Raw genomic sequence first — 16,497 nt, forward strand, 5'->3', positions numbered from 1 at the left:
CATGTGACTAGAATTCTTGTGACTTAAGCAGGTCATCAGAGACTCTTGATTCAATCAAAGACTCTTGATTCAAACAAAGGCAAGGCCCAATCAAAGGCACTTGATTGCCTTAGTGCTGAGAAGCACTCCAAAAGAAAAAACAGCAAAAAGTCCTACTTTACTTGCCATTATACTTATTATATTGAAATTTTAAATATCCTCTATTGAAAGAAGTTCCCGGAGAGTAGCATATTTGTCAACTTTAGAGACAGGTGAAGACACAATGGATGGAGTGCTTGGTCTGGAGTCAGAAAGACCTGAGTTCAAATCTAGCCTCAGACACTTACTAGCTCTGGGATCCTGGTGAAGTCACAACCTCATTTTGCCTCAGTTTCCTCAACTGTAAAATGGGCATAATAATAAAAGTAGCTACCTTGCTGGATTGTTATTAGGATCAAAAGCACTTAGAGTGCTTGTCATGTAGTAGGTGGGCTCTATATAAATATTTATTTCCTTATCTTTCCCTTCCTGTTTGCTGCTTTTTCAACAAATATAGTTAGCCCCACTTATCATGAAATACATGTTAAAAGACCATTTCCTGTTTCCCAGTCTTCTTACATGGCCTTATTAGACTTATGACCCCATTCCTTATATATAATATGGGAAGCATACTGTGGAGAATGGGTGGAGTAGGGGAGGAGGAAGAGTACTGACACAAAAGGGAGAAAGATCATGGGATGTAGCTTCATTAAATGCCTTCAGCAGGAATCCATGCTTTGGAGTTGCATCAGTGCCCCTAAGATACCAATGAAAAGCTAGAACCACTACTGAAAATTGGCTTTGGACCTTGAAATGTATGTGTGATATAGGAAATCTGGCAGTTGGAAGGTGGTGATCATTGGCAGGCATAGTAAGGAAAAACACACATCAGAGGAGAAAAGATGAAAAGCAACAAAAATATTTTTGAAATTGAGTAATTTCACTTGAGAAGAAAACTTGACAAACATTTTAAAAGCCTTTAATCTTGTTGGACGTGTCATCGGGGCCCACCAAAGTAGGTGACTGAAGAAGAAGAAAATATCTGGAGTGTCTGTAAGTTTTTTAAGCTTATTTTTTAAATTTAAAGTTATAGCTATTATTCATGCTGCTACGATTTTCAACTGATAGGTCGATAATTGTTTTCCTACACCATAATTAAACTTATACTTAATAGATATATTGAAATTAATCTTTCATTGCCATTTTGTCCATTTTCTACCTGAAAAAAAATGTTTGTTTTTCCAAAAAATGAATGTTCCTCATTGAATTCTAAAGATTTTTAAATGCAAATTATTGTTCATTGTTTTATTTACTCCTACAGGTAAGAGGGGTCAATTTCGAGGCAGTTTTGAGAGTAGAAGAGGAGGAGGCCAATTCTAAGAGAAATGTTTCAAAACATGAAGTAGAAGATAACTTGGGTCTTAGTATGCTCATTGACTCCCAAAACAATCAGTATATATTGACTAAGCCCAGAGATTCAACAATCCCTCGAGCAGATCATCACTTTATAAAGGTAAGATTTCAAAGATATGTATTTTTAACAATTGTGTACTAGTACTTGTAATTTTTATTAGTTTGACTATACCAGTTTGGTAGGCTATCTAGAACAGACCTGCACAACCTTTGGCCTTGTAAGGCCCTCGGGCTGCTTGCAGCATGCCCAAGTTTCAGGTGGCATGTGGAAAAATGTAGAGGAAAATATCCTTTGTATGTAGAAGAAATCTTTTGAAGTGGCTAAAGGACCTACCCAGTTAGCAGGCCTGATCTAAATAATAACATAAAAAAATTAGGAGCTTTTCTATTATGGAGGATTCTGACAGAGCAGTAATTCCCAACTTTTTTGAAGGTACTAAATACATTATACTTATTTATTTTTCTGACAACTACCCTTCCTCCTAAAAAAGTGATGAGTAATTTATTTTGTAAATTGAAATTTCATCTTTTGAAAATTTTGGTACATCTACTTGAAGGCATCCTAGAATCACCAAGTTGAGGTGCAAAGTATTTGTGTTATGCAAGGACTATAACAAATTTTGTATTCTTTGTAAGAATAATATGCAGCATAATGTAGTGGATAGACCCTTGGACTTGAAGTCCCGAGAATTGGATTTATGTTTAAATGTTTACTGGCTGTATGAGTTCATAAAATAGAGTTGATAGTACTTGTACTCAGTAGAATATAAGCTCCTTGATGGTATAAGCTATATTTATTTTTGGCATTTAGCATTGTGCCTAGAGTGAGTTAAAGAGTGATTATGTAATATAATTGTAGCACACAGCAAATTAATGTTACGTCATCTCAAATTGTTACATCGTCTCTTTAATCAGTTCACTCTCTCAGTCTTCATAGTGATTGTTCCGTATATTCTCACATCTCATCAAGTTGCCCGTTTTGTCCCTTCCTCCTGAGAACCTCAGTTGACATTTCAGTGAAAATATTAAGGCCATTCACAGAAGGCTTCCTCTTTTCCCTCCTTCTTTATCTCACCTCACTTAAGCATTGTTCCCTACAGTCTCCTTCTTCACCCTTTTCTCACATGAAGAGGTATCCCTTACCCTGTTTCGTAGTCTGTTGAGTATGAGATGTCTGTGATGCATCCACTTTAAGATGTCCAAGAGAGTGTTGGTAAGGCAAGACTGGAGCTCAGGAAAGTGTGGAGCTGGACAAATCGATGGCAAATAACAAATGGCAAATCTCTGAGGATATTTGGGAGCAATGGCCGGGCATATGATCAGTGGCCATGAGGATAGGGGATCCACGAATGAGAGTGGAATGGGGCTTGGAATACCTCCAACAGAGGCACGGATGGTAGAGACAAGCATCCATCAGAGATGAGGTGTCCCGTGTCCGGTGAGGGTTGGGGAAAGAAAAGGTCTCTGATTTCCCTCAGTTGCCACACATATGGTGCTGGTCTGTTTTCTGGTGGCTTGTTAGTAGGCAGAGGCATTTGACTAGAAGGTGTGAGAAACAATAAAACTATGATTTTGGTTGAAACACAGCTTGTATAAGACAGTTTTTTCTTGAAATCCTTAACTCTTGTACCAGAAAAGATAAAGTTTAAATATAAGCATACCTCATTATATTTGTATAGTCATTTCAGGGAAACAAATAACAGGGCAAGTGTTAGGAAGGGTCATGTTATTGGCTAATAGAGGACCTATTTTCTGTTTTAGTATGTTTCTCTTTTTTTTTTTTTACTTGCTTCAGAAATAAAATACAAAGAAAACAAACCTAACACCTTCTGGTGAGGTTGCACAGGTGAAAAAGAAAGTTAATAATGTTCCTCATTTGACATCGTAATCTCCCTAAAGAGAGAATCTTTGTTCATTCAACAGTTATTTTTAATTTTTTTAAATTTGTTCTTTTTTAGGATATTGTTACCATAGGAATGTTATCTTTGCCATGTGGTTGGCTGTGCACAACGATAGGATTGCCAACAATGTTTGGTTACATTATTTGTGGCGTATTACTGGGGCCTTCAGGACTAAACAGTATTAAGGTAAGAATAGGGTTTACATCTGTTTCAATAGTTAATTGATTTGAAAGGCTATATCGGAGATGGTTAAATACCAAAAAGAAATTTGCACCCAAACTCATAAAGAAAATAGTTTCCCTTAAACTAAATCACTGATAAAGTAGTCTTTTATTTCATGTTTTATTCAGAAGAAATCATCCCAATGTTCCTATTGGTCAAATCACCAATTCTGTAAAGTTGTTCTTTTTTTAAATTATATCTGATTTAGAGATATCAATACAGAATTATTTTTAAGCATGCATGTATTTAAGTAAATGCTAGATTATTATTGCATTGAGTATTAGCCTCAGTGGAGAGAAAGAAAAGAACCAGGCCCTCTAAAGATTGTTTAATAGGTGCTAAAAAGGCTTTTGTTGCCCATGCTGAATGCCTCTGAACTATATTTATTTTCTTATATACTATTGACAGTCTAATCCAGGGGTGGGGAACCTGCAGCCTTGAGGCCACATGTGGCCCTCTAGGTCCCCACGTGTGGCCCCTTTACTGATTCCAAACTTCACAGAACAATTCTGAGCACCTGCTATGTGCCAGGCACCACACGAGGAAAGACACAAAAATGAAATAATCTTTCCTTTCCAGATGCTTATTTTTACATTCTCTTGGGGTAGACAACATGTTCATATTTTAGGACTGTATTTTATGTTTTAGGCACAAGACTACTAGAAATAATTTTATCTTATTTAATATTAATCTAATATGCAAGCCATTTCCATCAAGGGGAGAAGTGTCTAAACTGGCATAATTCTTATATCCTCTCCCAACAAGTCTCTCTTCCCCAAGACAATTTTATAGGAATATCAAAGAAGAAAATCGCAACATGTAAAAATACCATTTGGGATTAACATTCCAGAGTAGTTGAGAACAAGGTCACCATTTCATTCCTTCCTGGACCACTCCCTTCTAGGAATCCCTGGGTCTCCTCCTAGAGATTAGTATCAAGAATCTCTTTGGAATTATAGAAGAATTCCCCTGGAATGGAATGGAAGGTACTTCCTTTAGGTGGATCATAGGCTAATCCTACAAGGGATAAAGAAGTCTAGAAATTCTCTTTGGTCAGTTTTTCATTTCCATCCTTAATCCTTTTCCTCAATCTGTCATCTTCAAACAAGAAAGTCAAGGAAAGGATTTTTTTTTTAAAGATCAGATTTAGATTTTTTAAAAGATTTTTTAGATTTAAATAGTATTTCTTAATATCACTTTTAATAAAAAGGAGGCTCTTAACACTAGAAGGACAAGGCACACCAGTTGACACAAAAATTTTCTTGGTCCTTTAAAATATTCTTAAAATCCTACTTCTTAAATATATTTTCACAATTCTCCCTTTTATGCTATTTGCAGTTTTTCTAAGCACAATCTTTGTTTATTTTAAAATCTTGATTTTTGTGCCAGCTAGTCAGTAGCAAGATACGTTATTTTAGTTGATCCAAAATGTGGAGTTCTCTTTTGCCTTCATATAATGAATGCAGCAAAACGATGAAATAACAAGGCTATAATAGTATGCTAAGTGACATAACAGAATGTGATCATTTCCTCGAATTGAGGTATAGAAAGCAATTCAGTGGAAGAAGATAAGTCCCAGTTTTTAATCATAATTGAATCTCTAGCCAACCTTGTACTTACATCAAATCCCCAGAGACAATGCCGATTAACAAAAAAAGCTGTCTGGGATCAAAGCAGCCAAATTTTAAGGTAACTGGAACTTTATTCTGTTGGACTTCTAACAAACATGCAGTCTGATCCCCTTAGCTATAGCTGTTGCACATATTTTGAATCCATATCCCAGTTCTTCTAATATTGCTATGATTCATTTCAAGAGTATACTTACTGTTATTTGTTGAATCCAACAAATCTTGTGAAATACTGCAGCTACTACATCATAATCTTAAAGGTAATCTTTTTTGACATTTGGGCTTTTTTTTTTAAGTTTTGAGTTCCAAATTCTATCCCTCCTTCTCTCTCCCTTCCCCACCCCCCAAGACAGTAAACAGTCAGATATAGGTTATACTGTGCAATCACGTAAAACATTTCCACATTAGTGATTGTGTACAAGAAGACTCGAAAAAGAAAAAGAAAGTGAAAATAGCATTCTTCAGTCTATATTTAGATAATATCAGTTCTTTCTCTAAAGGTGGATACTGTGCTTCTTCTTTGGACCTTTGGGATTGTCTTGGATCATTGTATTGCTGAGAATAGCTAAGTCATTCATAGTTCTTCATTATACAGTATTGCTGTCACTGTGTACAACATTCTCCTGGTTCAGCTGACTTCACTTTGTTCATGTAAATCTTTCCCGGCTTTTCTGACATCAAGCTGCTGTCATTTCTTATAGCACAATAATATTGCATCACAATCATATACCACAGCTTGTTTAGGCATTCCCCAATTGATGGGCATCCCTTTGATTTCCAATTCTTAGCCACCACAAAAAGAGCTGCTATAAATATTTTTGTATAAATAGGTTCTTTTCCTTTTTTTTTGAATTATGTATATTCCACCCCCCCAACTTAATAGGTATTTTATATTTTTCCAGTTACATGTAAAGAAAGTTTTCAACATTCACTTATTTTGAGCTCTCCTTCCCTCTTCCCCAAGAAGGGAAGCAATCTGATATAGGTTATACATATGTCATCATATTATACATATTTCCACGTTATTTCATGTTGTGAAAGAAGAATCAGAACAAAACGGAAAAACCATGAGAAAGAAAAAAACAAACCAAAAAGGTGAAAATATTATGCTTTGATATGCATTCAGACTCCATAGTTCTTCCTCTCGATGTGGATAGTATTTTCCATCATGAGTCTTTTGGAATTATCTTAGATCATTGTATTGCTGAGAAGAGCCAAGTTGATCATCAAACAATGTTGCTATTACTGTGTATAATGTTCCTCTGGTTCTGCTCATTTCACTCAGCAACAGTTCGTATAAGTCTTTCCAGGTTTTTCTGCAGTCTGCCTGCTCATCATTTCTTATAGCACAGTAGTATTCTATTACATTCATATACCACAATTGAAACACATACATTCTTAAAGAATACATTTGTGGTCACTGATTAAGGATGCAAAGGTTAACATTAGTAAATGTAGCTGATTATTTCACACAGTACTTCTCACATTCACAATTAAACTTTCACAATTCCTTCCAGAAGGGTATTCACCAGGAATAAATGTAGAGTAGTCACTGTTGTTTTGTCCTAGAGGTGGTGGATGCACTATTATAAAGTCACTGTCTCTTTGCCCTGTAGTGGTACATCCTCCTCTTTGTTCAGGCAGAAGTTACTAGCACCGTTACTCTGTCTTTGCTTAAAACTCTATAAAAGCAAAAGTTCATTTATAATGGAATTTATGAACTCCTTACTGAAGGTCCTGGTTTTCAGCAGCCGTTTTTGTGGTTATCAGTAATCTGGTTATAAAAGTATTTAACAGTTTCTCTTGTGACTGCTTAATTGTTTGAGGCAATTTCAACAACCCCCTTTATTTTCCAAGTTTAATTGAAGAGTTAAAAGGAATGTACCAGCTTCTTAACTGGTTTTTAAACCTAGATAAAGTTTAGCTGAGGAGACTTCAAACTGCAGATCCACTTTTTCTCTTTTTCCATTGTTGGAGTCATTGAAGACTATGTTTTTAAACTGCTTTCAGTTCTATTAAGAAATGAACACTTTCTTACTGAACAGATATCCATGCTGACTCACGGAAAACACGTACAAACATTTCCATTGCTAGCAACATTCATCCACAACCAAAAATCAAAGAATCGTTTGAGAAACACACACACACACGCGCGCACACACACACACACACACACACACACACACGGAAATGTTGGCTTTTATTGGGACAGAGACATTTTTTATGTTAGTTTTTCCAATGTGAGGATCTTCCAACTTTTCCCAAGTTGGATACTCAGACCTTACCAGCATGTTTGATGATTTGTTCTCAAAGCTCACTGACCTTGGTTCTAGCTCTACTCTGATAATAAGAAACCTGCCCTTTTTTTTTCAGAGCACAGTTATCTCTACCCTTGTTTCTTTTTTTCCCTAAATCTTATTTGCAGATCTAAATTCTCTCCGTCTCTTGCCTCACTTTGAGAAAGCAAAAAAGACAAAATCCATTGCAAATCTGTATTATTGTGCAAAACAAATTTCTTTATTAGCTAGGTTCCCACCGCCTCCCCAAAAAGAAAAGAAAATATGCTTCAGCCTGCAATCTTAAGTCTATCAGCTCTTTATCTGGAGGTGGACAGTGTTTTATCGTGAGTCCTTTGGGATTGTGATTGGTCATTGTGTTGATCAGAATTACTAAATCTTTACAATATTGTTACTAGATAAATTGTTCTCCTGGCTCTGCTCACTGTCGCTTTGCATCTGTTTGTACAAGTCTTCCCAGGTTTTTCTGAAACCATCTCCTACATTGTTTCTTATAGCACAATAGAATTGCATTACATTCATGTACCATAGCTTGTTTAGCATTCCCCAATTAATGAACATCCCCTCTATTTCCAATTATTTGATCTGCTACAAATATTCTTGTACACATGGGTCCTAGCCCTCTTTCTTTGGTCTCTTTGGGTTATAAACCTAGTAGTAATATCTGGGCCAGTGGGTATGCAGTTTAATAGCTTTTTGGGAATAGTTCAAAATCATCCTCTGGAATGGTTGGGCTGGTTTACAGGTCTGTCGGCTGTGCATTAGTGTATCTATTTTCCCACATCCCCTTCAGCGCTTATTTTCTTTTTTTGTCACATTAGTCACTCTGATGGGTGTGAGGTGGTACCTCAGAGTTGTTTTAATTTGCTTTTCTCTAATTATTAGTGATTTAGATAATTTTTTCATATGGCTAGTGATAGTTTCAGTTACTTCCTCTGAAAACTGCCTGTTTGTATCCTTTGACCATTTGTGAATTGGGGACTTCTTTCCGTGTTTCCTGTTGCTAAGGATCCACTGATATTGAGGTCAGCCCCTGTCAGAGAGGAGGAAGATTTAATGACTAATTTTGGTCAAGCACTCCAAAAGACCAAAAGTTTTTCTTGAGCAAAAGGGCAAGCACTTGGGGAGGTGGGATAGGGGAAGAATCTTGTGATAATATACTTCTTTACTGTGGAGGAACAACTAATTTTAAAATCAGACCTTAGTCTTTTTAAAAAATCTAAACACAAAATAAAATAAAATTTAAAAAAATCTAAACACAGAACAGATTGATTGACACCAGAACAATCCACCAATGAAGAAAATATCAAACTAGTCAATTTTAGCAGGTTGAAAGTTCCTGGACAGCGAGCCATGGGACTGTAGAATTCCCAGAGGCTGGGAACAATTAACTTCCTGCTTACAAACTGGGCCAGCAGTCCCAGACAGTTTGCTACTTGACGCTAAGGGGAGGGAAAGCATCCTTGTTACCAGGATTATAGGGTTAGGGACAGTCTCCTTTGCTATCAGAGATATTGGGTCCTTTTCCTTATTGATCTAGTGGATCTGAAATCTGGCCAAGTTTCGGACCTGGTAGGTGACTTTAGCCGTTAAAGGACTAAGGTTTAAGGCTTACCACATATACTGGCCAAAGTTGCTACCAACGCAGACAGGAACAGACATGCACAAATACTTCTCTCACTGATAGACTTGGACTTTCAGGCAGTCAGATTTTGTGAGCTTTGCAGAAATCATCAATACTGAGGCATTTCTTCTCTGAGTAAGTTCTCATAAGGAGAAGTAGTCCTAGGCCCATGCTGGCTTTCTATCAGATCTAGGAACATTTAACTATCAGAAGAAAAATATTAATACTACATTCTTATTTTAGAAACAGGTCTGCCAGGAAATGTGTCAGGAAGCCTGAGTTTGAATCCTATCTTAGACACTTAATCTGTATGTTTAAAACTTAGTAGCTGTGTTAGCCTGGGCAAGTCACTTCAGATGCTCTTAGCCTCAGTTTCCTTAACTGTAAAAGGGGCATAATGATAGCATAGTCCTCCTAGGGTTGTGGAGATCAAATGAGATAATGCATGTAAAGTTTTTGCAATCCTTGAAACACTATGTAAATGCTAGCTACTTTAACTTAATTAAACATTATTTAAATATCTGGACCATATGTCTAAACTGTAGTAGCTCACCCATGCCTTCCAACATGCATCTGTCCTAAGGCCGTTTTGGTTAACATAGTAATCTTGAGCAAAGAAATGATCATTGTAAGATATAACCCAACTTAGAGTTAACATTCCAGTGTAGTCTCTGCTCAGCTCTTTCCAGAATGCGTGCCATATAACAGTAGTGGTACTCATGATAACAAAAAGTGGAAAGCAAAGTTAGCGTCCAGTGATTCCAGAATGGATGGACAAACCGATGTAAGAATGCAGTGTAATGTTACTGCTACATAAGAGTATGGAAATGAAGAATTAAGCAAATAATAAGACATCCGAAGTTGTTTAGAGTGAAGGCAACTGATCAACAGAATGTATACGATGATTATAACTACGTGAATAAAAGTGATGTTAAGAGGCAAAAAACCTGAGACCAAGAACAGTGAATGATGTTAGTATCAAATCATTAAAGTACGTATCCTTCCTTTCTATTAAATATTAATTATAAAAGTGAAAAGTATTGTGTATTATCAATCACAATTAATCTATTAGATGGTTTTTCTTAACTCTTTTCAGGGAAAGTTCTTCCTGAGTGAGGGAGTTTAGTTCTTAATTGAGACCTGTTTTAATAGCAATTAAGAACAGTATGAGTATTTCAAAGGGGGAAGGGAACTGGTAGCTACCTTTAAGTTTTTGAAGGATGTAGAAGAGGGATTAATCTTGATAATTCCTTCTTTACATGACCGCTCAAAAGCACACCTCATGTTCTAGTTATATTTTGGTGTCACTTGGTTGAGAGAAAACAGGGAAAATTAATCAGTTCCTTGTGCAGTAATACTTACATCTTCTATAGGATTCCTTTAGAAAAATACTCATGATGTCATTATGTTAGATTGATTTGGATTACATTCATGAATTTATAAGAAAAATGGAAATAAAACATAACTTTTATGTTTCTAAGCAGTTTCAAAAGTGCTTTTGAATTTAACAATTTTTAGAAATGATGAGCCTTTTTAAAATATATTTTATGTTCTTTGTGTTTACAAATGTTTAGCTCATTTCTAATGTTTGATAAAATACATTTGGAAATAAAATACTTGGCTATTGGAATTAAAATATAATTTATGTTACTGATACTGTAGTTCCTGAAAAGAATTAATAGAGACTTTTGCTTTTAATGGGAATTTATCCCATTTATATTTTTTGGGACATGCCCATTAAATCAACCAGTAACAAACTTTTAAACATAGGCTTATTATATTAACATAGTTATAATTTATACTTAATTTATTATGTGAATATAATTATACGCAATTAATACAATTAGTGGATTAGACTTAGATTTAAACCTATACATACATTTATATTAATATATTTGTTGTATTTTAATTTATGTCATTTTTATGTCTTTGTCTTTTATAGTCTATTGTGCAAGTGGAGACATTAGGAGAATTTGGTGTGTTCTTTACTCTGTTCCTTGTTGGCTTGGAGTTTTCTCCAGAAAAGTTGAGAAAGGTATGTGAGAATTTGTTCTCCAAATCATATTGTGTACCTGAAATTCCTTAGTACAGTGTTTTGGGACTATTCGTCCTCTTGACTATTTGAAACTTGTTCACTTTAGAACTATGATATGCTTTGAACTACATAATCAAGTGGTCTGAGTTACTTTAAACAGAAGATCATATTAAGTAGTAATAGCAGCTCTTAACATTGAGATGAAAAGTCCAGTGGAAGAATCTGTATATAAATGAGATCTAGAAATTTAAATGGATCAGACTTCAGATAGTGACTGAGCAGTAGCATAGTTGATATTGAAAATTTGAACTTTAGAAAGTTGAGAAACTACGTGACAAATAGAAATAAAATTCTAAATTGCATATGCACTTGTAAGTAATTTTAAAATATAGTATATGATCAAAGAGTATTGGAGAAGTGAGTACTGGTTAAGACTGTGTCTGAAGAGTTGTTAAAATTTTAAAAGGAAGTGGTTTGTTTTTTTTTTCTAAACTATTCTACCCCAGGAAATATTCCTTTCAGTACTGTGTTCTTTAGCAATGGAAATGAAATTAAGATGGCAGTAAATTAAAAACTGCTACTTCAAAGACTTTATTTTTGCCTTTAAAATGCTTCCATTCTGATTCTGCTGTTATCTAATGATGAGGTACTCCTCTGTTTGTTTTCTTCCACTCTGCCACATTTTATTAGTATCACTATACATAGAAACACATATATATGCCATTTGCCAGTAGCTCTCTCTTCTTCCATCCTCCTCATCTCACATAACCTAGAGATCTCCCCAATCATCTTCTTCTTTTTCATTCTTGACTCAGATGAAGAGATGGCCCTTCTTAGCAATGCAAAAGTGACTACATGCATAAGTGATTTCTATCCCATCCTATGCTGTCTTCTCCAGCAAATTGCCCCATAATCCACCTTTTCCTCCTCCCAACCACACTGCCCAGTAGAGAAAAAAAAATCCCTGTTACAACATGTATAGTCAAGCAAAACAAATTTCCACATTATCTCCAAAAGAAAATAAATCACTTTCTGCACTCACTTTTCATCTGCCTATAAAGAGGTGGATAGGTAGCATATTTCATCATTAGTCCTCTGGAATCATGGTTGGTCATTATGCTTATCATAGTTCTTAGTCTTTCAAAGTTTCGTCTTTACAATGTTACTGTCATTGTATAAATTGTTCTCTAGCTTTTGCTCATTTCACTCTTTCATTTTGTATAAGTCTTCTCGGTCATCTCTGAGAACTTAACCCTTCATCATTTGTTATCGCACAAAATAATATTCCATCACATTAATAGATCATAACTTGTTCAGCTATTCCCCAAATGATAGGTACTTCCTTAGTCTCCAATTCTTTGCCACTGCAAAAGAGCTATAAATATTTTTGTACATTTTTAATTAGAATTTGTTTAGTTTGGGATCAATCCCTCCACAAATCTACTTTTCCTAATTCCACCTTCTCTTCTCTCTCTATTTCCCTGTTGAGTGACATGCATTTTTGTGTCCAACTCTATGTGTGTCTCTGTATTCTTCCATTTTTTGACCATTTCAGATGAAAGTGTGGTTCAAGTGTCAGCTGTTTCCCCTACCCCTTCTTCCTTGTTTATATAGACTTCTGTTTGCATGATAAATAAGATAATTCTCTCTAACTTTCCTCTTCCTTTCATACCTTAATGTATTCTTCTTCCTTTCCCTAATGGAATCATCTTTTAAGATCATTAAGACATAACAGAACTGCCCCCAGGCCCTTACTCCTATGGCCCCTGATGGTGATAGAGTTCAAGAAAGACACATTTGTCATCTCCTCTTATCAGAATTAAGGAGTTTATCCTTGTTAAATCCTTTATGATTTCTTGCTCATATTTAACTTTTCACATTTCTCTTCTTTGTATTTCACAATTTCTGTGTAGTTCTATGATGTCTTTTCATCAGTAATACTTTATAAGTCCTATATTTCATTACAGGTCCATCTTTTGCTCTCTAGGATTATGCTTATTTTTGCTGAGTAAATTATTCTTGACTGTAAGCCTATATCCTGCTTTCTGGAATATCAGTCTCTAGGCTCTCTACTTCATAGTAGTGGTTGCTGTCTCTTGTGTGATCCTGACTGTGGCTCCCTGGTTCTCAAACTCTTTCTGACTGTTTACAGTCGACTCTTAATTTTGGAGATCATGTTCCTGGGAGTTTTCATTTTGGAGTTTCTTTCAGGAGGTAATGACCAGTAAATTCTTTTTATTTTCATTTTGTTCTCTGGTTCTAAAAAAACTGGGCAGTTTTCTTTTAAGGTTTCTTGAAACAGGAAGCTTAGTCTCTTTTCATGGCAGGTAGTCCAATTCTTAATTTTTTTCTCCTTGAACTCATCTCCAAGTCAGTTGTTTTTCCTGTAAGATACTGTATGTTTTCTTTTATTTTTTGTTTTTAAAAACTTTGTTTTAATACTTCTTGTTTTCCTGTGGAGTCATTGGCTTCTATTTGGTCCATTCTAATTTTTTAGCATTTTGTGGCTCAGGCAGGGTTTTATATCTCTCATGTTCCATTTGAGTTCTTAGCTCTCATTTTTTTTCCAGTTTTTCCATCTCATATTTTTATTTCATTTATAAGAATATATTTAACTCTTAAAAAAATTCTTGCTTTGTCTCTTCCAAGAATTCTAGTTGAATTTTTGCCCAAGCTATGTTTTTCTTTGAGGCCTTGTTTGTAAACATTTTGGAATCATTCTCTTTTGAGGGATTTGTGTCTTGAGTATCCCTGTCACCATAATAACTTTTTATGTTTGGATTCTTTTTTTTGTTTCTTTGCTCATTTATTTTCTTCTTCCTTCTTCCTGACTTCAGATTTTGTTAGAATTCAGTCTCTGCCTACTTGTAGCAGAAATGTCTGGGCTAGTCCTATTGTTGCTTTCTTGGGGACATTGAGTGTTATGTTATTTCAAGATTATTTCAAGGAGAGCTCCAGCTGGGGACCTGTAAACAATCAGCACTCCTAAAGTAGATTGCTTAGGGCAAAGCCTCATTTCTGTCTCCTTGGTTCAAGCACTGCAAGTTTCTGACACGGGTTTTGGACTGAGCAACAGGCCTATTTAGTGTTTGAGTGCCACTTTGACTGCCACTATAGTCAGCCATTATTAGCCACTTTGGAGGGACGGAACTGTAAGTTCACCCTTTGGTCTGAGATTCCTAGCCTGGTTTTTTAGCTGCAGACTTTAGACTGGGCTAGAAGTTGGAACTGAGACCCCCGTTATGTTCCTAGGGCACAAGTCACACAGCTTCTGCTTGCTTCTTGCTCAGTAAACTAAGGCTTGCCATTTTGGAATACCACCCCTACACACAGGCATCCTCCTCAGTCTACCATGGATCTGTGGCTCAGAACTGCCAGCTGGCTCCTGCTGTGCAGGCTCCTGTGCACAAGCCCCTCTGTGGTGGATCTGGGACCTCCTCCTCTGCCCTAGTGAACAACCTCTCTCTGTGCAAGAGTGTTCTATGAAGTGCCCTTCTGGCTAGACTTTGTTGTTCCATGTGTCCGCAGACCTCTCTCTTAGTCTCTCTTTGCCAGCCTGGTCTGGAAAAATGAGTCACTGTGATTTTCTTGGATGTCCTGATATGGATTTAGTCTGGTACATTTTCTAGATCTTTTTTCCGGAGTCATTTGAGAAAGCATGGGATTCATTGTACTTCTCCCTGCTGCTCTGTTGTCTTGGCTCCACTTCCTATATAAAGCCCATCTTGAATCACTTTAAATTGTTGATTCTCAAAATGAGTTCTACAGAAGTCCTCTGAGTGCTTTGGTAATATCAAGTCTTTATAATGTGACCATACCCTTTTATTTGTTTCTGAAATTCGTTATAAGAATAAAAATTAAAAAGTAACCCAAAATAATTTACCAAGGATATGTAAAACTTGAAAAAGAAGTAGGGTTTATCTCGTAGCTAGATTTATCCTTGATACTTTGAAACAGAGTTTTTCAGCTTTTTGGATGTCTCCTCTATGGAGGATTAACAGAAAAATGTGGATATGAATTATACTGAGGAGTTTTGAGGTGATATGATCGCTTAGCTAAGTATTTAACTGTCTCTTTTGTGAGTACCTTGTGATAAGGAAAAGGGTCATTAAGAAAATGCTTGTATGCCTAGTGCACAACACATCATTATTCACATAATAGGAACTTTATGAATACTTGTGGAATTAAATTAGCCCCCTATATTTATGCCATTTCATTTCACCTAAGCAAAAATAGGACCATCCTACTTATATTATTCAGGGAAGCAATTTTAACTAGATGGTCTTAGGGATCTTCAGTTTCATTGAAGTGACCTGAACTTTAAAGAATTGAAAGCTACTGCTTTCAAGTCTTAAAAGTACCTAGAATCAGTAGTGCATATTCAGCTTTTCCACATGTTCTCTTCATCTATACTTTTCCATGTTTATTTGTTTTTCATTTTGAGTAATCTCACAGCCATATCTACTTAACGAAAGATACCACATCTGCTTACTCTTGGTTAGTGAAAAACAGTGGGCAAAAAGTCAGGATACCCAATTGTGGCAAACATAAGAGCCCTTAATATGTGTTTGTTGTGCCTCCTTAACCTCTCTCCTGGGCTACAGACATAAAGTAAGAGATTAGACTAAATAAATTTTGCCCCTTCCAACCTTAAAAGTTTCTGATTCAGTTCATATCATTTCGCATTTTGTTTTATACATTAAACCAGTTTCCATATTGCCACAAAAGTACTTACTGCCATCTTGTGGCCATTCACTGTTCTGAGAATCTTAGTCTTTTAGTGAAATGTAATATTTAATAATTAGACAAGGCATCTTCTTACAGTCTGTTTTTAAATTGGAAAAGAGAAGAAAAGAAAATTTTTTAATAATTTTAAATCATTTAAAATTTTTCTTTTTTTAAAAATTCCCCTATTCTGAAATAATCTTTTCTTTGAGCTCCTCTAACAATTAGGATCATAGATTTAGAGCTTGAAGGGACTACAGAGGCAAAATGATCCAAACCTCTTATATTATATATAAGGAAGCTGAGACCCAGGGAAGTTAAATAATTTGCCTGAAATCACAGAGTGTGGTATAAGTGTTAGAGGCAGGATTTGAACCCAAGTCTCACTGTACCATACCACCTCCCTATGATCAAAATTACCCAGAAGCAGCATGAAGAGTATATACCTGGGAAATAACAGTGGACCACAGCCTGTGTGCTCCATCCACGTGATGTCGGGAGAACCAAAAGAAAGCCTCCAACCCTGAGGGATTTGATGGTTGCACGGGACTCTCACAGGCTGGGTGGCCATGAATGAGTTGCCGTCTGCATTATCGCAGCGAGTATCCACATTGAGGAGATCACAGTTTCATCA

General features: G+C 35.9%; 1 protein-coding gene across 2 annotated transcripts in view; it reads left to right on the plus strand.

Annotated features, from left to right (window-relative positions):
- Window positions 1–16,497, plus strand: part of TMCO3 (transmembrane and coiled-coil domains 3) — an 82,148-nt gene that overhangs the window by 30,549 nt on the left and 35,102 nt on the right. For both annotated transcript variants that reach the window (XM_036757140.1, XM_036757141.1), the window contains exons 4-6: window positions 1,340–1,531; window positions 3,390–3,518; window positions 11,046–11,138. In XM_036757140.1, coding sequence (XP_036613035.1) covers window positions 1,340–1,531; window positions 3,390–3,518; window positions 11,046–11,138 — 414 coding nt within the window. The remainder of the gene's footprint in view (window positions 1–1,339; window positions 1,532–3,389; window positions 3,519–11,045; window positions 11,139–16,497) is intronic.

This window comes from Trichosurus vulpecula, chromosome 4 (assembly GCF_011100635.1).
Source record: "Trichosurus vulpecula isolate mTriVul1 chromosome 4, mTriVul1.pri, whole genome shotgun sequence".
Classification (NCBI taxonomy): Eukaryota; Metazoa; Chordata; class Mammalia; order Diprotodontia; family Phalangeridae; genus Trichosurus; species Trichosurus vulpecula.